Raw genomic sequence first — 22,457 nt, 5'->3', positions numbered from 1 at the left:
TTTTCCATGAGAGAAATGGTCATATTTCCCTTTACTCAATAATGACAGACAGAGCATCTACGTGTGCAAAGGGCCTGAGGATCCAGGAAGATACCATCCTTGATTACAAAAAGCACCAGGACTAATAAGGAGTTCATAATTAAAGAGCTGAACAGCAACATAAATGCCCTACAAATCAGGGTAACTCACCCTGGGAGCGCTTTCTCTCTCTGCTTAGCATGAGAGGTTCAGCAGCTGAACATTCTGGATCAGTGATGCTCTGGGTTTCTTTTTTTTTTTTTTCCTCCAGGTTGAGCATGTATACAACCCACTCCTATCAGTAACATCTTGCCTTATACTCAGAGATTTTCTTGAGGGGGTGGAAGTAGGTTGAAAACAGCCCCTTCAATGTGCCTTTCTACCACCAAATGAGATTCATGGTCTTAGATGAACTGTGCATTTTCAAATGTAAACTTTCCACAGTTCTCATCTTTGCCTCCTAAAAACTATTATATCATATATATGCATTGCATCTCATTCAAATCAAGACAGGTATATCAGATTCACAAAGTTTTTGTACTTTCTTGTTAAAGGGTAAAATAGGAGCAAACTACTAACAAGCAATACCTCCACATTTAACTAAATCATGCCTTTTTCTCATTAAAAAAAAAAGTCCAAAATGAACAGCTTCTGTTCTAGGTCATAATAACAGGAAGTTACCCTACCAAGAGCTCCAAATGCAATTTCTAGCTATTCCCAGATATCTCCATCTGGATGAACATCTCAGCACTTAAATCCAGTATGTCTAAACCCACGTTCTATCTTCTGATAACAATGACTCCTCTTCTTTTCTCTTTCTGGTAACGTCACTGCTTCCCTTTTCGTCCACTCCCTCTTTTTCTGCATCTAATCTCTCTGCAACCTATGGACACTTCCGGTCTGTAATGTCTCTCATTTCTGCCACTCTCTTCATCTTTCACCAGTCTCTCTTCCAGCCACCAATTTTTTCATAACCCCCAATCTTCTGTATGTTATTGCTGAATTAATCATTCAAACTATAGAGCTGATTATTTTGCTCCCTTGTATAAAACATTTCGGTGGCTTTACTCCAACCAGTAAATAAAGCCCCAATTCCTTAAAATGTCACTGAAGTCCACACCATACTATGAAACCCCTAGTCTCATCTTATTTCTCACTATCCGTCATCAGCCCAACCAGTGCTGTTGCCCACCTCCCTACTTGCAGTCTCTGTTCCTGCTGCTGCCCAATCTGAATGACTCTCCAATCCCAGTGATGAGAGGCAAATTTAACCCACCTGTAAGGCCAAAATCACTTCCACTGCCTCCCAAAAGAGCCATTTCTGAGCCTAAGATCCCCATGACTCTGCTCTCTGAAATATGTGCATTCTCTTTTTTCAAAAAATAAAATAAAATTTGCATTTTTATACTGTGCCAACTGCATGTCCATTACCCTTATTTTAATTTGTTATGTTCCCTTATCTATGCTTGTCTTGTATCCTGTTCTCTTGCCACTGAACCAGGAGTTAGCTGATGGTATAAATGATCCCTGCAGATGTCAGCTTACAGAGTGCCTTGCACTCAGGAGCTCCCTAATAGCTTTTTATCGCTAAAGTACATTATTGCTAAACTGATCAAAACAGAAAAAAGCATGAGTGAATGGCCTATTATTTCCTTAATAATCATTTTCTACTCTGATGAGTGACATCTTGAGCCCCCTCTTACCTACCAGTAAATCAGCACAGGAAGAGTACAAGTGAGGAAGGTCAGGGTCAAGAGCCTGCATTTGAATTCTGGCCCTCCCTCTAACCAGTAGCATGGCCTTGGCCCTTGAATCAAACAATCTAGTCAACTAAATTAACATCAAACTCTTTCTCCTAATTTTACATGGGATTAAAAAAAATGTCTGAAATTACTCCGACATTTGTTAACAAACTCCAAGTATGATTTTTTTTAGAAGTGTCGGGGTGCCTGGGTGGCTCAGTCAGTTAAGCATCTGACTTTAGCTGGGGTCATGATCTCGGGGCCTGGGAGTGAGTCCCACATGACAGGCGGGAAGTCTGCTTTTCTTCTCCCTCTGCCCCCCCCACTTGTGCACACTCTCTCTCTCTCTCGCTCTCAAATAAATAAACTTTTAAAAAAAAAGAAGTCTCATATATGGTTGACTGTAAATACTACTGGACAGAAGTCAGTTCATATTGGTAGCTGATTGTCTCTGGCAAGGATATCAGTCAGTCTCCAATCATTCCATTGAAATACACTCAGTCAGTAGCAGACATCTGTCTCACTCATCAAATTACAACTGTGTAATGATGCCAGCTGCTACCAGACACACCTTAAAACCTTTTGAAGCAGCAATATGAGCAGCGGTCCAGCCTTCTCTGTCAGCGTGGTTAATGAGGTCTGCAGGAACAACAGGCTTGGATGTGCCTTCAGGACTCTCTTCTCCTTGATCCAAGTCAAAGACACCTGACTCGGGTTCCTCCTCATGCAAAGAGTTTCCGCAAGCTGGTCCTCTATGGTACATAAGAAGCTTGAGGCTGTCCACATTACCAGTGTCCACAGCTGCGTGTACTGGTGTCCAGCCATCCTGAAGATAAAATGGCCAGGAAGAAAGGGTTGATTACAACAGTAATGTTGAGAACAGTATTATTTAAAATTCACCTCTAAATGTTCTTGGGCATGAACCAGTGAGCTGGGAAAAGCAGGCATTCCAATCCTGAATATCATTGATGAGCTGAGTCAAGTTCTCTGACCTCTGTCAATTACCGTACTTCCCATTGCTGTGACTCATGTTTGCTGTTTTGTAAGAATTTCCACTCAACAGTTAACCATCTGGAGTTTAATAATACAAAAGAGAATGAACTTCAGCATAAAGATTTCTCAAAGTTTAAAACCAAGTGCAGGATTACTAGGAATGTACTGAACGAGTGCTGCTATAAGCCAGTTTTACTTATAGGGCAGTCCTAACTGGTGATCTTAGAATTTAATGCCAATGACTCTTGAAGGAAAAAAATCTAGATGATAGGGAAAAGGTAGACATATGGGAAAAGCAAGGCCAAATAAGTTCACGAAATGTCTATGGGCGTCTATTGAGAGTTCTGTGATGGCAGTTGGAAACTGATAAATGCAGGCTTAGAAAATGTTCCAGCTGCAATTATTGGGGCCATTCTCTAGGAGATAATTCTGTGAGGCCTTCATCATCCACTTAGCTGGCTGCTAGAGTAAATTCAGAACTCTTTTCTAGGGCAGTGGTTCTCAAGTGTGGTCACCAGACCAGCAGTAGCGGCATCCCCAGGGAGCTTGTTAGAAATGAGGGTTGAGCCTCCACCTAGCGCCACTGGGTGAGGAAGTCTGGAGGTGAGGCCCAGCCCTCTGGGTGGTTCCGATGCACCAAAGTTTGACAAGCACTTTTACAGGGAAAATCTTGGTCCCCTTTCCATCTCTCAAGGGTCTTCCCTCCACTCAGGTACCAGTCTTCATGACATTTTTAAGACTTTCATAAAAGAACAGAATTATTTTGGTGATCTGTATTTTTTTATTTTATTTTCCTATCTTTATTTTCTTTTTGGCTAATTTTTCTCATGTGGTATTTCATATTGCTATATTAAATATCTTTCAGTGAGCTAAAGCACCTTTACGTTAAAAAATTAATGGGGTAGAAGGAAGGAAAGACAGTTCGTGGTAACAAGGTACATTTAGAGTGAGTTATCTGATCATCTGCTAAAGCCGTCTCTTGATGAAGTGGACTTTTCTCTGGTTCTGTACTTCATACCAGTGAAGTCGACTTGGCTAAGGCAAGACCAGGGCTGGGCAGTAAATGGAATACCTTAGAGTCCTTGGCCATACTCCCGCTAGGTAAAGCATTTCATGGCTTATTCTTTGTTGGGCTATGGACACCTTTACTTGGGTAACCCTTAATTAGGCCCCAGAGTGTAAGTGCTCCTGATCATCCCTAGTCAAATCTCTTGACTTTTTCCTGATTTTTACATTACAAGGGCTATGTAATCATTTCTGAAAAACTTTCAATTTTCCATTCCCCCTTTGATTTCTTATTAAAAGTCATAAGAAATAATTATTTTCTTCAGTTCCTCTATCAAATATACCGTTTATCTCTGTACTTTGGAGACCCTGTACTTCCAATGATTTTGTTCAGTTCTTCAACAAGTAGCTTGTGAGCATGGACTTCTGTGCTCTCCAACTTACAGGATGTGACTTAAATTTTTATTTTTACATTGTACTACTTATTTTTTGTTCAGTTTGGTGATGTGAAATTCACTCATTTCTCATATATAAGGTAGAATTTTATATTAAATATGTGTAATACCACAGATTTCTTAAATAAATTATATAAAATAAATGAATAAATAGGACACTGTACTATTTTTTCAGATTTTCAAAACATAAGTAAAAAGGAGTGGTTGTTTTTTGTTTGTTTTTTTAAAAAGCTCTAGCAATAGGACTCAATGGAAAATGTTTATACCTGGTTATAGCATTAATTACTGGTTCTCTTTCAGTACCTTATTTAAGAAAACCCAGGATCTGGTGCAGCCACTGTAGAAAACAGCATGGAGAGTCCTCAAAAAGTTAAATATAGAACTGACCTATGATCCAGCAATCACACTACTGGATATTTGCCCAAAGAATACAAGAACACTAAGTCAAAGTGATACATGCACCCCTATGTTTATAGCAGCATTGTTTACAATAGCCAAGATATGGAAGCAGCCCAAGTGTCTATCAATTGATGAACGGATAAAGAAGATGTGAGATATATATTATATAATGGAATATTATTCGGCCACAAAAAAGAATGAAATCTTGCCATTTGCAACAACATGGATGGAGCCTAAGAGTATAATGCTTAGTGAAATAAGTCAGAGAAAGACAAATACCATATGATTTCACTCATATGTGGAATTTAAGAAACAAAACAAACAAGCAAAGGGGAAAAAATTAGAGAGAGAAAAAAAAATCAAGAAACAGAGAGAAAAAAAAAAATCAAGAAACAGAGTCTTAATTATAGAGAACAAATTGATAGTTACCAGAGGGGAGGGTGAGGAAGGGGGTGGAGGGAAATGGGTTAAATTGTCAATGGGGATTAAGGAGTGCTCTTACCACAAACAAACAAACGAAAAAAGAAAACATAAAACCAACAACAATCCAGGATCTAAGGGTGACCTATAAAATAGATAAGGCACCTTTTTATCCTGGGAAATTTTAAGGATGTTTCCTATGAAAGGAATGCACAGCAATACTTTTTACTAACAAGAAATCCAAGGTTCAGATAACCTTTGGAAATTAAGTATCTACCCTCATCTTTCATCAGGAATATATGGTAGGTGGTGGATATTACACCTTTCATATTCTGGGAAGCTGCAAAAACAAAGCAATTTCTGAGCACAATGAAAAGTGGATCATGATGAAGCTCCTTAACTCCTCCAGCCCAGAGAGGGCGTCATCAGAGAAACGCATGTCAGTGTGCACAGCGCTGATGCCTTGGTCTTCAAGTGTTACACAACAGGTTGATGAAGACAAATTTGGGAGGGCTAATTGAGAAGTTTTGTTTCAAACACACTTCTGTGTGGCTGAGCCAGGAGTGAGATGCAAAGACTCTTCCATGCATCAGACTCTACTTGTCTTCAGTTTCTAAATCCCTGACTTTATCTGTGCACCCTGTACAGGAGATACCAGAACGGTGTGGGACGGAGCCAAGAGTGACTTGGGGTCCAGAGTGGATTTCTGCATATAGTGCTTCCGGTTCTGAGGCAAATTAGACAATGACCCTGAACTCTGTGAGGTGCTGCACAATCTTAGCAATAACAAACATCAGTCAGAGGAAGAAAAGAGAGCACAGACAACCCTCCTCTAAGTGTCGGCAATGGGCACTATCTTGTCACAAAACTTCCTTTTGTTGACACACCTTGCAAGGAGTCCCGTGTTATAATTGATGATAGTGGTGACCATGGTGACAGCTAACATCTGTTTATTGCTTACAGTTCCCAGGTACTCTACCAACTACCTTATATAGACAGCCTCGTTTCACTTAATACCCCTAACAGTGACTACCGTTATTAGACTCATTTGGTAGAGGGGTCAACCAAGACACAGAGAAGTAACATAACTTGCCTAAGCTCACACAGCTTTGTGAAGGCTTGGTTTGAGCCTCAAAGGTTTGATTCCAGAGCCTGATCTCTCTCAGCCGCTATGCGATAATTTTCTATCATTATTACTGTCACCACCTCAACAGGTGATACTTCTGCAGCTCTTTTATAAAATATACATTTTGAAAATATATTCAGAAGTGGACCATTTCCCACCATTTCTACCCCTCAACCTTGATCCAAACCACTATTGCTTCTTCCTTGGATTACGACAGATTCCTATGGGTCTCCCTTACAGCTGCCCTGCCCCACCTACAGTTTATTCTCAAATCTGCAGCCAAAGTGACTCATAAAAATGACTCAGGTCATGTCCTTCCTCTCTTTAAACCCATCCATCCAAAGGGCTTATTCCAGTGCTCGCCATGGCCCACGAGGCCTTTTGTGGCTGGCCTCTGGCCACACTGGCCTGCCTGAGGTGCACTGAGGGTACCACTGCTCTCCCATCCCTGGCCTGGCACGCTTCTCCCCGTGTCTCTTCTTGGCCCACACCCTTGCATCTTTCAGATCTTGGCCCAACTGTCACATTTTCAATGAAGACTTTTCCCCACCAACTGAAGGAATTCCCCCACCCCAAGCACTCCCATCTTGGAAACATCCAGCTACTATCTGTTTACTTACTTGCCTATGGTCGCCCCTCCCGTCCTGTGAGGATATAAGATCCATGAGGACAGAACTATTTGATTTGCTGCTGTCTCTCCCATCCTGAGGACAGCTGGTGCTCAGGTACTATTTGTCCAATGATTAAAAACTTACACTTCCATTATCTCCCCTGATTCGGAAAATAGCCAGGACACAGGTACTCATGTTTCTGTTCTACAGATGAATAATTTGAGGTTCAGAGGATAAAGGACTGGTTAGGCTAACAGACAAGGCTTTTCATTAGCAGACACTCGAACAGAAGTCAGAGGTCAGACTCTGTTCATATCTGATAGCCTAAAAGCAAAGCAAAACAAAACAACATCTCTTTTAGTATATCTTGGTTTTCTGCCTACAGAGTTAGCAGATAGGGTAAATTACAGGATAAACCGCCCCCCCCCCAAAAAAAAAAAACTGGTACTCACTCTGGTTTCTACACTTCGGTCAGTTCCGGCTTCCAATAAGAGTTTGATACACTCTTTATTTCCATTTTTACAGGCCAGGTATAGAGGTGTCTGTCCTTCATCAGCAGCATGATTAATGTTGGCATCGTATGCAATTAGTAATTCTACACACCTGAGTACAAGATTATGATTAATCACACTAAAACTGGTTTGATTTCTGAAGCACCTGACCCAGATATTAAATATAGGAAATAATGCTAAAGCAATTCTGTATCTTTCTACATCCACTGTTTTTACTTGCATACTTATCAATTACTACGGGTCTTATTATATGGGTACTGTTTTGTAGCAAGGCTAGAAGATATATTTTAATCACAAATGTAATTACTCCCATGAAAATTTAAAATAGCAGCGTCGATCAAGTGCTAAAACTTGGTTTTGACACTTTTCTGTAACCAACTTGTAAACGTGGAGTCCTTGCAATATATTTAACTAATTGGGATGAATGGTTGAACTGTGGTTGACATATATATTATTTGTGGTTCAAAATAGATTAAACCTTGAAAAAAGTCAGACTGCTGAGTCATTTTGAAATTTTCACTTGAGAAAATAATTATAAATAGCTCAGACAGCAGGGCACCATGTGCCTCCACTATAAAAGGCAGCAGGGAGGCAGAGCAAAGGGCTGCCTTGGGCACAACAGACAGCAGAGGCTACCCTGTCTCCTGAAGGGGGGCTACTTACAAGGAAAAAGACGGGCTAAGCAGAAACTCATTGCTCTGAGAATCGAGGAGGAAAGAAATGAGGTAAATCCAAGACATTGTGGCATTTATGCACAGTGTTTGTAAAATCAGATTCAAATAAATGGAGAAAAGTGGGCTAAATCATAATCAAATTAAGAAGCAATGCACATCAATCTTCATTTTTTTACTGCAGATATATGCTTTTTTTTCTGGGCTTTTTTTGAAAACATTTGGTTTATATATATTTTAAAAATAAGTTACATATTGATATGTGTTTGTATCTCATGTATGTTTAAACTAATCAACCCCTGGGGTTCTTCCTTTTGGCAAACCTATCTAAGCCTGCATTCCTGGCACTCCTAGACTTTCCACGTAAGTGGCAGTACAGAAAGCTGGGTGACAATAAGTATAAATGCATAGGCCTGAAGAAGAAATCCCTTCTGGAGGACTCAGGACACATGTACAAAGTAACAGCAAAACCAGCATCTATGGTCCTCAACAATAAACTCACTGAGGTGTGCATCGGACATGCAGAAAAAATAACATATACTTTAAAGATGCATTTTGAATATTTAAAACTTACATTTATAATTAATAACATTAGTGTGAACTTTAAAACCCATATTACAGGAATTATGAAATATGTTAAAGAACATTTCTATCAGATAGCTAATATTAACAAGTCAGGAAACAACAGAAGTTGGCAAGGATGCGGAGAAAGGGGAACCCTCTTACACTGTTGGTGGGAAGGCAAGCTGGTGCAGTCACTCTGGAGAACAGTATGGAGGTTCCTCAAAGAGTTGAAAATAGAGCTACCCTATGACCCAGCAACTGCACTAGGGATTTACCCCAAAGATACAAATGTAGTGATCCAAAGGGGCACCTCTACCCCAATGTTTATAGCAGCAATGTCCACAATAGCAAACCATGGAAAGAGCCCAGATGTCCATCGACAGATGAATGGATAAAGAAAATGTGGTATATATACAACGGAATACTACTCAGTCATAAAAAAAAAAAGAAATCTTGCCATTTGCAATGATGTGGATGCTAAGCAAAATAAGTCAACCAGAGAAAGACAATTATCATGTGATCTCATTCATATGTGGAATTTAAGAAACAAAACAGAGGATCATAGGGGAAGAGAGAGAAAAATAAAACAAGACGAAATCAGGGAGGGAGACAAACCATAAGAGACTTTTAATCATAGGAAACAAACTGAGGGTTGCTGGAGGGGTTGGGGGTGGAGGGATAGGGTAACTGGGTGATGGACATTAGGAGGGCATGTGATGTAGTGAGCACTGGGTATTATATAATAAGATCGAGGAATCACTGAACTCTACATCTGAAACTAATAATACATTATATGTTAATCAACTGAATTAACATTTTAAAAAACTTAAAAAAAACCCCACATATTTCTAGCAGGATAGTTAGATAAAAAGTTGAAAACAGCTTGCATTCCCACAGGACATTTCAGCACAGGCAGAGAAAGCAGCTTAGTGACATTCTATTTTATTAAACCATGACTCTTAATTTTCAAAAGCCATGGCTATATTCAACAGACTTGGTAGGCTACTGAAGAAATCACTGCTAAACTTACACATATTTCAATCGGTACGTACTTCTGGGTTTGGGCTCTAATTACTTTTAGTATTAAAAGTTTCTGTTTCAACTTTTTTAAATGATAAAACAAGGTGAATATATTGGGACTTAATAGTGAATAAACTGCCACTCGAAAGTTAAGATTATTGTAATTAATATAATTCTAGGATTTATTTTTAATGCCATCACAAGTAAAAAAGCTTTTCTGTGTTGGGGTGGTGGTAAACAGGGAATGACAGTCCTTAACAGTGTATGTATCACCGCATGTATGTTGATAGACTATAAATCGAGTTTCTTCTTCAGAAGCAAGTTCATTCATGTGAGGCTGGACACCCAACACATTTCTCTTCTTTAGTTCCCTCCTATATAACTATTTACCTTTAAAGAAGAAGAGCAAATTTAGGGTCCTGCTTTGCATTTAAATCTTCAAGTATATTTAGTGAATTTATTTGCCAGTGGATTTTGAGCACTAGTTTACACATTCAGCCAGACCTGAAATGTGTGTGCAAATTATAGAGAGACTCTTCTCATTGGGGGGAAAAAGAAGAATTCAGAGCATCACTTACTTGAAATGTCCCTGAGCAGCTGCAGCACACAAGGGTGTGAAGCCATTTTTATCAGCAGCATTGACTTGGGCTTCTGCATTCAGCAGCAATCTCACACAGTCTATGGATTTTAATAGAAAGCCATTTAAATTCCCCATTTAGAGTTATGGTGAGCCAAATTCTAAACGAGCTCCATATAGATGCTAAACCTGAAGGACCTCTCCCGTGCACGGTCCACCTGACAATTCTAGCATGGTGGATATGAGACTCCACAGGCTATTTTACAGAGAAAGTAGCTTCTTTTCCAGAAGATGCTAATGCCCCAGACTCACCAACTAAGTAAGACGAGATGTGTGTGTGTGTGTGTGTGTGTGTGTGTGTGTGTGTGTGTTGCTTTGGGAGGAGTTGCTGATGAGAGAAAGGATTGTTATGTGTCAGAAAATGTTTTACCAGATTTTTCCACCAGTCTATCCCAGGAAATAACGTTATTGGATAGAGAACGAAAACTACTCACCAAATTGAAATACCATTCTTTGTATTTAAATAGTTAAATTCTTACTTTGTGATAATTAACCCTTAAAACACTGTTGTGTGATGGTCATCCTACACGTAATTCTATGGTGAGGTAAACCCACATAAAGTCACCTGACTCTGGAATAAATATCATCTAGGATGCGTGTTCCCCATGGTATTTACTAGATTTAATTTCTCTACATTAAAGAAAATTCCCACAGGGCTTTTGAAGTAAAGAAAAATCCGAAGGTACTTTTAAAATCATGAGCTATCTTCTTAGCTCACTAGATTCTGCCAATTAGTCCACTTGAATGCAGTGAAGCTCTGAAAACTTCTCTGAATTACTCAACAATCATGCAGCTTATATGAGCAATGCTATTTGATTTTGGATTTGCAGTCAAATTATCTTTTTCTGCACTACCATATGTTTTAGTAAATTTGACCACAAGACTTGCATTTTAAGAAACAAGAATAATTCCCAGACTTCATCAATATGTCCTTTCTGGCTGTACAACTCCTAGGTTCTCTTAAAAAATCCAAATAACTATAAATTGTTCCAACGACAGAACAGTTTCAGACCCATGACCTTTTCTAACTACTAAAACTTGCCCTCACTGTAGCATGTGTTAAGCCCTGTCACTTTGACTTTCACACAGAGGTATTCTAGCAGAAAAATTAGAGCTATTTTGTCCTGACTAAAGTGATCACAGATGGAAGGCTCAATTCTAAAATGTGGTTCATAGTACTAGACCCCAAATGTTGAAACACACAATACATTCCATTGTGCATAAAACAAAGATCACTTTTTGCTATCTGCAATACAATCGTACTTTAAAAAAAAGATTTTTATTTATTTGAGAGAGAAAGAGCGAGCATGGGGGGAGGGACAAAGGGAGAGGGGAGAGAGAGAATCTTGAGCAAACTCTGTGCTGAGCATGGAGCCCAATGGGGGCTCAATCTCACGACCCTGAGATCATGACCTGAGCTAAAATCAAGTTGCTTAACTGACTGAGCCACCCAGGTGATCCTTAAATCTTACATTTTTACAAAACCACAATTTGGATTTTTTTTTTCGGTATTTACACACTTTAAATCGTGTAAAAAAAAAATGTATCCACTACCACCTGTAAGAGAAAAATCAAAACCAAAAGACCCTGTGGTCATAGCAATGGTTAGCAATGCTTTTGACTCTCTATCTTTTGTAAGAGTAAGATCTCGCCATCTTTACCTGTATGTCCATTCTTAGCAGCAGAATACAAGGCAGAATGGCCATCTTCACAGGAGTAATTTATGTCCAGTCCTTCTTCATTAAGCAGCATTGATAATAAAGTGACATTTCCCTGGGCAGCAGCTTGCTGAAGAAGGGTGGGCCTGCCAGCCAGGGGGGCAGGACCACCACTCATTAGCAAAGGGGTTAGGGAGGGTGACCAGCCTGTGGGTTAAAGTGACCCTAGTTAGAGAGTAGGAGCAAGGACAAGAGACAGATATTACCCACTTGTTTCTGAATTACACACACACACACAGACATATGAATATGTATCCTTAGAGGATTATGTAGTTTCTAACATTATCTGTTAATATTTACTTAGCACAAATCTGTACTGTTATTTCAATCTTGTACCTAATTAAATTAACATACACGGTGACATACTCTTTTTAGTTGTCAGTCTTACACAGATAAATGTTAAAGTGGTGATTGGTTTTAGGAAACTAAGATGGCTGTCTCATTTTTAAAAGTTCAAATTCCACTTCAGGGTTTCAAAACAATTTGAATTTTAAAATTATGTATAGATTTCCTCAATTTCAATATCAATCTGAAAAGTGAACTGACATCTTTAGGTCCAGAAATAATGTAAGAAATAGAGATTTTCTTTTTTCAACCATGTTTCCAAGGTAATTAACTAAAAATTTTACACAGACCATTAAGATGGACCAAATATTGCCAAGAAATCTATTTACATTCCTTGAAGTCCCTTATTTTGGGGAAAAAAATAATAATGGAGGGAGCCAAGTGCTATTCAGTATCAAGAGCTAATAGAAGCACAACATATGTATTTGAATCTAGAATATTCTATAGCAGCATAAATATGCACAACATGATTCTGAAGACTTTATCGTCTGGCCATCTTTACAACTTGTGTACCAGAAACTTTTAACCAGCCAACAAAACAGGACACTCTACCATATAGTTTTAACAAGAGTCATAAGAGTTATCATAGTTAGGTATTTCTCATCAGTATTTAGCAGCTTTAGAAGAGAATCTGTTAAGTGTGTGAAGTCGGCTGCATATAACATGGAAAATTTTCTGAATTCTTCCTTGGTCAAAAGGCTGTAAAAACAGTAAAGTAAAAATGTTTATTTAATGTGATATATAGGTATTTTATGTGTTTTAGATACAATTAACTTTCAAAATAAGTCATTGTACTTTCTTCCTTTTGAAGCCCCAAATACCTCAGAGTAATGGTGGTGTATATGGAGGGGGCTTTGCACACATATTCACTCCTCAGGGTACGCTTTCTACATAAACCCAGTAACGTTCTCTGTAGTAGGACACAATAGATGGACCTCTTATGTTTCCTCCACCTTGGTATCAGGATAATAGTCTACGTATACGGATATTACATTAGTAAGTAATAAATTTGTATAATTAAAACTTGATTTTGGATTTCTTGGTATTTTAAAAATTTTTGGTGAAAAAAAGCAGTTTATACAAATAAAACAAGACTGTTTATTAAAAGCTGGATATTACATCTTCATAATTAATTATTTGGGTCCATGAATAATGTATTGTTTTTACCCTGTTAGACTGCAATGGCATACAAAATTCAAATGCTCATAAAATTAAATATTTATCTAAACTTTATGATATTTTCCCATTGATATTCATTAGCTCTTCTTACAAAAGTAGTATTTTTACTTCATACTTACAAGAAGGCTCCTCTCTGGTACATTTTACCTTTTGTATTTTCTTAAAAACAAACAAAAAAACAAGCCCACAAAAATTAAATCAGTACTTATTAGAAATGGATGATAAACAGAGAAATTATAAACACCAAGGTATGACACCTTGACTGCAAAGCAAACACAAAGGTAACATGAAGGCATTGCAAGGTGGTCCTCTGTGGACCAGGAGTGTGGCTCACAACACAGTGAGTTTCTCTCCTTGAGCTCCTGGTGCGCTCTCTCCCCACCCTTCTCCCCCTCCCTCTCTCTCCTCTCACTGCCCTCCCCCCTGCCCCCACCTCCTCTAGCTCACCCAAGCAGTCTTGGTTATTGATATCCTCTAAAGAATATCAACACTTATATATCAAATGGGTTGCTCTTCTTTTGGATTTTGTTTTCTTTTTCTTTTTTTTTTTTTTTTTTCCAGTGCAATTCCAGGCTTTGGGGGACAATTTAAATACAGATATATTTTTAACTGCCTTCTATGGCAACTTGGGATATAGTATTCCTGAGAAACTATTTCTAATGCTAAGCTATGAAAGAGAAAATATTCATTCAAAAATTTTCTCAATCTTTAGACCACTCAAGAGTCAGTTTTCCGTCATACAAAACAACAGAGGAATATACATGAATTTTTTAAAATTTTCTAAGAGGTGTGCAATATATTTTTAAAATCTTTTACATAAGAACAATGCTTTATAATTACCAAGTATTCTTAAAGTTTAAATAAATTTTTTATCCCCACTATCATTTCCAATTAAGTTATTTTAATGAATCCTATCAATATGAGAAAAATAAAATAAAACTTTACCATGACACTTTATTGTTCATTTGAAATTCCCAACAATGATAAAAATGGTAATATTTATTGACTGATTAGGTAATGATAGAACAGACCTGCGTCGCACAGCTACTTTAATGATGTGAGAAAAACGTCATTCAGCTTTGCAGTGTCACAGGCAAACATTGGTAAAGGTGAGCATCTTGCAGAACATGCGGTGGGCGAGGAAGGGAAGAGACAGAACATGCAATGCGAGAGGGAAGAGAAGTTGAGAACAGCTTCTGGCATCAGCTTCAGAGTGTGGAGAGGGTTAATGTCATAGCTCAGGTCAATCTCATCTTCAGATTTAGACTTGAAGCCAATCATACATGGAAGATCATTTTTTAAAAATATATGTTTAAGGAAAAATGTCTGAACCAAATAAATAAAATGTACCGAACCACAACCACCCCCAAACAAAAACCCCAAAGAAACAAAACAAACCAGAAATAAATTTCCAAGGGTATGAAAACACAGCTGCCTGGGGTGATTTCTGGTTTAGGCTTCTGTTCATCTAACAGTTCAAAATGCATTCACTGGACATGTTCAGGAGGAACAAGAAATTCTAATTCATTAGAACTTAAAATGCTATTTAAAAATTTAACATTTGGCCATAAAAACGGCTAATCAAGTAATTTACAATATAATTCATTAAAATGGTATCTTCTGTCATTGCAATTCTCCTCAGGAGTCCTTTAGCTTAATCATAATTGTTTGTCACAGATAAAAGCTGATATAGAAACTCAGAATTTTAGAGTTTTAAAGATACAGGATCTAGTGGTTCTCCAAGAAGGGAGAGGTAATGTAATGCTGTTTGAAAAATTCAACAGGCAAGTTTAATAAATCTTTCTGGTCTGGAACTTTTTTTTTTTTTTTTGGCTCAATGATTTCATTTTTAGATGAAAAAGCTAATGGCTCAGAGCAAATGGGCTCTTTAGGGTGATACTAGAAAGAGGCAGAAGTGGACTAACCCTGCCTTCTTAGACTCAGTCCAGAGCTCTTTTCCTCATTGAATTTGGAACAGACATTTATCTACCAAGGATTTGGCAGATATGCTCTGTCCTCAGGCCCTGCTCCTACCAACCACAACGGCATTAGTGGCTATTTAGAAGATTAATAACTTTCAATGAGCTTATGATCTGGAGAGGCACAAGTCCACCCAGGCACAGATAGGTTAAGAAGCAAGATGGAGGGAGCTCTGGCACTTCCTGGCTGCAACGGGCATGGCGGGCATGGCGGCAGACATAGGGGCAATCCAAATGTAAAGGAGCTCAAATCCTGTTTCTCATTTGGGAAAGTTAGGCTGACCTACAACCACAGTTGATTTAATCACCCCTCCTATTAACTGTAATACTAATCCCCAGACTAGATGCTCAGGAAAAGCTTGCTGAATGACTACTCCTCCCTATAACCAAGAAACTTATCATCCCACCAAGGGTAATCCTGGAATTCTGAGATGGTTTTGGCCAAATTGCAAAATCAGAGAAGAGAAAATGAGGAACAAGTTTCACCTATCTTCAGTGGCTGCTACTTCTTCGGTTCCACTGTTTATCCTCTTTTGCTCTCTAGACAGAAGCAAAGGGCATTTTTCGGAGGGATTATAGCTCCTTTATCCAAAATTACACACTATCCTCACTAGGTCGTTCTGGCAAATATATAATAGATTAGGAATTCTCTTGTCTTCCAAGTTTAAGATCCCACTGACAAATTATTCCTCAGTTATGGATGCTGATTTTAAAGCTTTCCCACTGAAACCAGGACACTGAAGCTAAACCATAGTAACGACCGGGACAATCACTGGCAAAGCGTCGAGGTCCAAAGCAAAGATGGTTGTGCAGTTTTTAAAAACTGACAAAATTTGCATGTCCCAGGAAGTGTTTTCCATTTTACGGTTCATGCATTTATGTCAACAGCACTGCCACGGCTCCCAACCATTTTGGAACCTGTGCTTCGAGATGGCCTTCAGACCTTACAGTACATCCTCTGATTCTCCTAAATGGCAGCAAAAATTCCTCCTTTGAGCATGGGTTTAGCTCTGGAAAATAGCTACCATCATTGTAGGCCATGAGAAGGGCTGTCCAGCTCAGTAATACCATTTTGAATTAAAAATATGGAATGCTGAATGCCTGTAAAGACCACAAGGTAATAACAGTGAGGTCAATTCTAAAGCAAATTTTCAAAAAATATTTTAAGCAGCAATATCAATGAAGCCAGAATATCACCTCTATTTATTCACCACTCATGCTACTCTAAGTGCAATACCAAGCTCTGTGCATGTTAGGATAGTTAATCTTAATAGCCACCCTACCGCATGTAAGTAGCATAAGCTCCACATTAAAATGAGAAAACTTGCTCAGTCCAAGAAAATCACCAAAACACACAGCCATAAATTGCCAAGCCTGGATTCCAGCGCAGACCTGACATCAAAGTCCATGCTGTTTCCAATTCCCAGTTATGTGCCAAACTATGAATAACAGCCTCTCAATGAGCATAATTTCAAGGAGACAGCTTATAATTAGATAAGTAAGTCCTGGCATTTTGCTCTCATTACCTGGCAATTAGCAAGAACAGTGCTACCTATTTTTCTCATTCCCACTCCCTACACCCTGAGTTTTAAATATAACATGACTCAAACCTTCATTTAATTCTTAAAGTTCCCTCTCATTAGAACCAGTGGTCTCTGGTAGCCACTAAGACCCCATGGTAAGAGAGACTTCTGTCAAGTTTCAATAGAACTTTGACACTCTGACATTATTTTAGAGCCACATTTACTCAGCGAAGAACTAATCCAGTCATGTCAATAAAAAGCAATGCTTTCGGGGCGCCTGGGTGGCACAGCGGTTAAGCGTCTGCCTTCGGCTCAGGGCGTGATCCCGGCGTTATGGGATCAAGCCCCACATCGGGCTCCTCCGCTATGAGCCTGCTTCTTCCTCTCCCACTCCCCCTGCTTGTGTTCCCTCTCTCTCTGGCTGTCTCTATCTCTGTCGAATAAATAAATAAAATCTTAAAAAAAAAAAAAAAGCAATGCTTTCTTCAAAAGTGTATAACAAAAGGGAAAAATCCAGTTCTTTATCAACTCCTTTAAGAGTCCCCTACTTCCTAAACCACATCTGCAAGGAAAACCTTCTCCACTACGGCCTACATGCGATGCTATCCATCTGTGCTCCAGTGTTGGAAGAAAACAGCCCGGAACAGAATAAATAGCTTTTGAAAGAAACTAAACTTAGAACAGAGACTTGAAATATACGTACTCTATTTTTGAGGTTAAAAAGAATACCAAACCACTATTAACTTAGAACATACCAATTACAGAGTGAATCTAATCAATTTGATTAGATAATCCGAGGTAAACTGTAGTGTTAATAACCACTTGAAGGGATTTTTTAACATTATCTCCGAAGGGATGGAATCGAACACAGCTTGTCTGGTGATGACCCCCTAATATATGAAGCCTTGTGAGATAAATATTTAAAAAGAAGGAATAGTCTTTCTTCCCATGGAAATGCTTCAGTGTCTCTATATTAATGGTCTCTATGTGCTCCACACCACGACCTTCAGGTTATTTAAAAGAAGAAGGCACTTAGCATCAAGAAACCACAATTCGTATAGCAAGACGAATCACCATACCCTGGAGCTTTTAAAGAAAAATACAAAAAAAAAAAAAAAAAAGAGAGAGAGAGAGAAGAAAGAAATAGGAAAACAAAACCAAAATCGTATCAAATTAAAAAAAAAAGTTTCAAGGCAATGTGAAGAAAATTAAGGCAAGTGAGAAAACAGGCCACATTCTTAAAAAGGGGTATAATATTTCAATCCCTTTACCTGATGCTGTTACCAGGAGGCTGTCTGAAGCACCTGTTCTACAGGATGAGGCACTAACAGGGTTTATGGAAGAGCAAAAGGCAATGGTGGTGGGAATGACAAGGGAACTTTCTGAACATGCAGGTTGGTTCAGTCCAGGGGTTTCAGCAGGCCAGGCACCCACCTGAGACGTGGCCAGGGCTGAAACGGCACAGCCTGCCGGTGCCACAGTTAAATCTATGGATGGTTTTGGTGGCAGCTGAGGGGAAGATGATTTAGGGAGAGTCTCCTCACTTATTACCCTGTTCCCTTGTGGCAAACTGGAAGGAGGCGAAGCCATAGTTTTGTTATCAACTTTGGCCCCTGCATTGGAGGCCCTGCTGCTATCCATAATAACCTTGAGTTGGGGGTGTGGTGGAGAAGGAGTTTGGGAGAGCCCTGGCTTTTTTGGAGGGATAGGTGGAGGGTTTCCTCTGTCAACTCGTGCTACACCAGGAGTCTTTAAACTGGTCCGACCGACCGGAGGGCAGGTGCCAACGTCCCCCATAGGGGGCACTCCAGGCCTTGGGGGCGCTCCTGCTTGAGGGCTCGTAAATCTTGACAGTGCTTGGGTCACAGTATTCCGAGCTAGTTGTTTGGCCACTAGGTTGTCACGACTTGTCGGAGAGACATCTCTGGATGGAGGACTTTGGGTAGTATTTCCATTTTGGTCTGGGTCATTAGCATTGCCCTGAAATCGAAATCTAGCTGCTTGGATTCGTGGGTTGAGACCTGGATGCAAAGCTGCATTGGCACACGGTGAGTGTAAACTGTGCGTAGGTGGTGCTTGCGAGTAGCCCTGGGGAGCTATGCCTGGCGTCTGCACGGTGGGAGGGGCAGTGCTATTGGGAAGTGGGGGGGTGCTACTTGGGGAGCCAGTGCTTGGTCCGTTCTCCTCAATTCTGTTTGCACTTGGAGGTGGGACAGTAGGCAGAGAGGAGCCAATCAAGTCACCGTGGGAAGCCTGCCTGTCGATACCTGGTCTGCCCATCGCGGCACTGGTGCACACGTTTCCTTTCGTGCTTGCAGAAACAAGGGGGCTCCCTGTGGGAGGCTTCACAGGCACGGTCAAAGGCAACTTCTTCACGTGGTCAGCGCTTTCTATCACTAGGTCTGTCTGGCAAGCAACAGACCTTGTCACAGGTCCTTCTGTTCCCACAGATATGGAGACCAAACGCTTATCTTTTGTCTTTCGGGGGAGAGAGAGGCTTGGTTTGCTGTCATTTCCCCTTTTCAGTTGCTCAATCATTTTCTTCATCTTGTCTATCTCCTCTTTGAGGTCAGTGGTGTGCGCTTCTTCTCGGTGCAGTTTAGCACGAAGCTGCTCCCGTTCGGTGTCAAACTCAGAGAGCTGTTTTTCCATCTGAGCTTCCATTTCGGTGCTTCTTCGTTTCTCAGCAGAGAGCTCCTCTTCTAACGCGCTCGTCTTTTTCTTTTCCTCTTCCAGTTTGGCCATCACATCTTCTAGCTTCTGGGCCTCCTCCAGGACCTTGCCCGAGAGCTGTTTGCACTCCTTGACCAGCATGAGGACCACGTGCTTGTTCTTGCCGCGCTCCTCCTCCAGCCGGGCCGCCAGCTTCTTGTGCTCTTGCTCGAGGGCTTGCAGCTGAAGCTTCTCCATCTCTAGCTGAAAGAAATTCACAGGACAGCCCTGATTAACACGCGGAGAATCCTCGCAGCCAAAGAAGTGCTTCTTGCAAGATTTTTATTAATTGTGTAACAGCTATGTGATTTGGGTTAGCCAAAGTGCCACATTTCTAAAATGTGTTGTGATATGAAAGCTAATATTTTAGATACTCATTAAATGAGAAAATAGATGTAAATGGTTTAATGAAAACATCTAAATCACAGCAATAGAGAATTTTTAAAAATCTATTAAACAATAGAAAAAGAACAGTAATCTGATACTTCAGATCACAACACAGAGTTCAGAAAGTTCTGTTTTTGTGAAAATAGAACTCTGTAAGGGAACTGGTGTTCTTCTTTTTTAAAGGTTTAGTGCCTTAAGGTTATTAACGAATCTTTGAGGTACAGTATAAAGAGAAGTGCTGAAAACAGGACTTCAGTTAAATTCTAAGTTTCTGTATTTGCAAATTGTATTGCTTAACTTATTTTTTAACTTCAAGCTTCTTATGATGGGTTGCTGTAGAAATCATACAAAATCACATCTGAGCGTTCTTTGAAAACTGTAAGAACTAAAGAAATATTATTAGAACTATGATCAGTAGCAGCGAACCCAAAGTCCAACCTCATCTCCTCCAATCCTACTTGCTCCCTGAGCTCCCACGACATTGGCCTCCCTGGTTCCTGCACATTGGCCTGCCTCAGGGTCTTTGGGTCTCCCCTCTCTCTGCCCAGAATTCCACCGCACACCTTCATGCAGGGCTCCTGGCTAAGCAGATTGTGCACTGCACACGGAAGACCAGCTGGAGAGGTGAGTGGGAGCCCAAATCCAGCCCTGTCTACTCACCCGGTGTCTGCCCAGGCCTGGGGCTGCATCTGCCTGGAAAGGGCACCTTTCCCTTCACAAAAAGAAGAGTCTCTTTGCTCACCAAGCCACAGGCCACTAGAATTTATGCTTTCCAAAGAAACACTTTTCTAGTTGATCAATGTAGAGGAGCTTTTAAAACACCTCTGTATCTCCAGGTAGGGTTTTTAAATATGCACAAAAGCACCCAAAGGACAGAAGTCTGACTTCTTCAGCTCCTCCAGGCCTCTGCTCAACTGTCACCTTCACTGTGAGGCCTCCTTCTCACTGCCCTATTGAAAACAATGGTCCCTCCCACCCCTGTACCTGTCACCCTTTGCTTAGCACCTACATGCCCCCACCGGAATGTGACTCCATGAGGGCAGGGACTAGATCTTCTTTGCTGCTGTTCCCAAGACCTAAAACAGTACCTGGCACACAGTGGTGTTTAAGTGTTGACTGGATGAATAAAATTAACATATTTAATGAACTATGTTTTATGAACAAACTTCTGCACACTGATGGCCCGAGTACACAGGCCTTACAGCCTCCGAGACGCACTACTGTAACATGTTTATACGGGTTTCTCACTTCTTTCCAGAGGAGCACCTGCTGCCATGAGGTGCTCGTGAAGGGCAAATCCCCGCGCTGGGCTGTAGTAGTCAGGTAGGGCCACATGCCTGACCTGCCCAACTAGAGAAGCATTCCACTGGTAGTCCATAAAACGGCCTTATGATTCATAAAGGTTAAAGCAGATCTACCTGATAAAGACCCAGAAAGGACTCCCCCCACCGACTACCACCCCAGATGTTAGATATAAATATACTCTCGTGAGATCCAGTAATCACAGTCAGAAGGAGATGCTCACATGATCCATCAGTTGTGGGAATGTGCTCCTGCCCCTCACCCTGCTGAGAAATCCATTACTTTCACAGTCGGTCACCATCAAAAGGAGAGAATGGCTCATTAGAGCCAGACATATTATTCATTTACTCTAGGATGCTTCCTCCCTTGAAAAAGTTGAATGGCGTTGCATGGGTCCTATAAATAAGTGATTAGGAATACAGATAATTCCCCAAGAATAATTAGTGACAACTGTTTTTACACATACGCTCTACTCTATGAAATTTTAGGGGTGACTTCGTAACTAGATTGGGTAAGACGTGGGGAACAACAGTGCTGTCATATACTATATTAATATGCATATTTTATTCATCTAAATGCCTCACAGAAAATTTGACTTCTAAATAGTCAAAACACATTTAACTCTTCTAAATGCATCAAATAGTAAGTTTCTGTAGAAGGCATACACAAAGTTAGAACTATAAAGAGAATTTTAAATTTTGTGTTCACCACTGTCCCAAATTCTTACAGCGATGTTGGAAAAAGCCAAACTAGGTCAATTTTCAGCTTATTTTAAAAATATGAGTTCCATAATTTACCTTGGAAGCTGGAAAAAGAAAAAGATGTTTTGTAGAACTTTGAGGGCTATCTTCATTTTACACAACAATGAACTAAAGGCCAAATGAGTGATCTCTCTGACGTCATCTAGTGAATCAGAGTCCGCATCATGGGACTCCAGGTTCCACTTGTCTCAAGCTTTTCTCACATCATACATCTTGCCCACACTATTTCTTCACTAGGGGTCATCACATTTTATTTTTGAAATGATAACTTACGTATCACACTTGAGAATCAAACTGAAGAAAGACTTCTAACAGGAGATCCACTCAACAAATCTCACATATTTATACAGAAAACTATACTACTATCAACGCACCTGT

General features: G+C 40.0%; 1 protein-coding gene across 1 annotated transcript in view; it reads right to left on the bottom strand.

Moving 5' to 3' along the window:
- Nucleotides 1-22,457, bottom strand: part of CTTNBP2 (cortactin binding protein 2) — a gene marked incomplete at its 5' end in the record, with an annotated part of 133,703 nt that overhangs the window by 52,135 nt on the left and 59,111 nt on the right. The window contains 5 exon segments of the mRNA XM_008705893.2: nucleotides 2,332-2,586; nucleotides 7,222-7,372; nucleotides 10,115-10,214; nucleotides 11,835-12,038; nucleotides 18,189-19,833. Of these exon segments, the coding sequence (XP_008704115.2) occupies nucleotides 2,332-2,586; nucleotides 7,222-7,372; nucleotides 10,115-10,214; nucleotides 11,835-12,038; nucleotides 18,189-19,833 (2,355 nt within the window).

Source organism: Ursus maritimus, unplaced genomic scaffold, assembly GCF_017311325.1.
Source record: "Ursus maritimus isolate PB19 unplaced genomic scaffold, ASM1731132v1 scaffold_3, whole genome shotgun sequence".
In the NCBI taxonomy this organism is placed as follows: Eukaryota; Metazoa; Chordata; class Mammalia; order Carnivora; family Ursidae; genus Ursus; species Ursus maritimus.
This window is presented reverse-complemented; position numbering and strand designations above follow the sequence as displayed.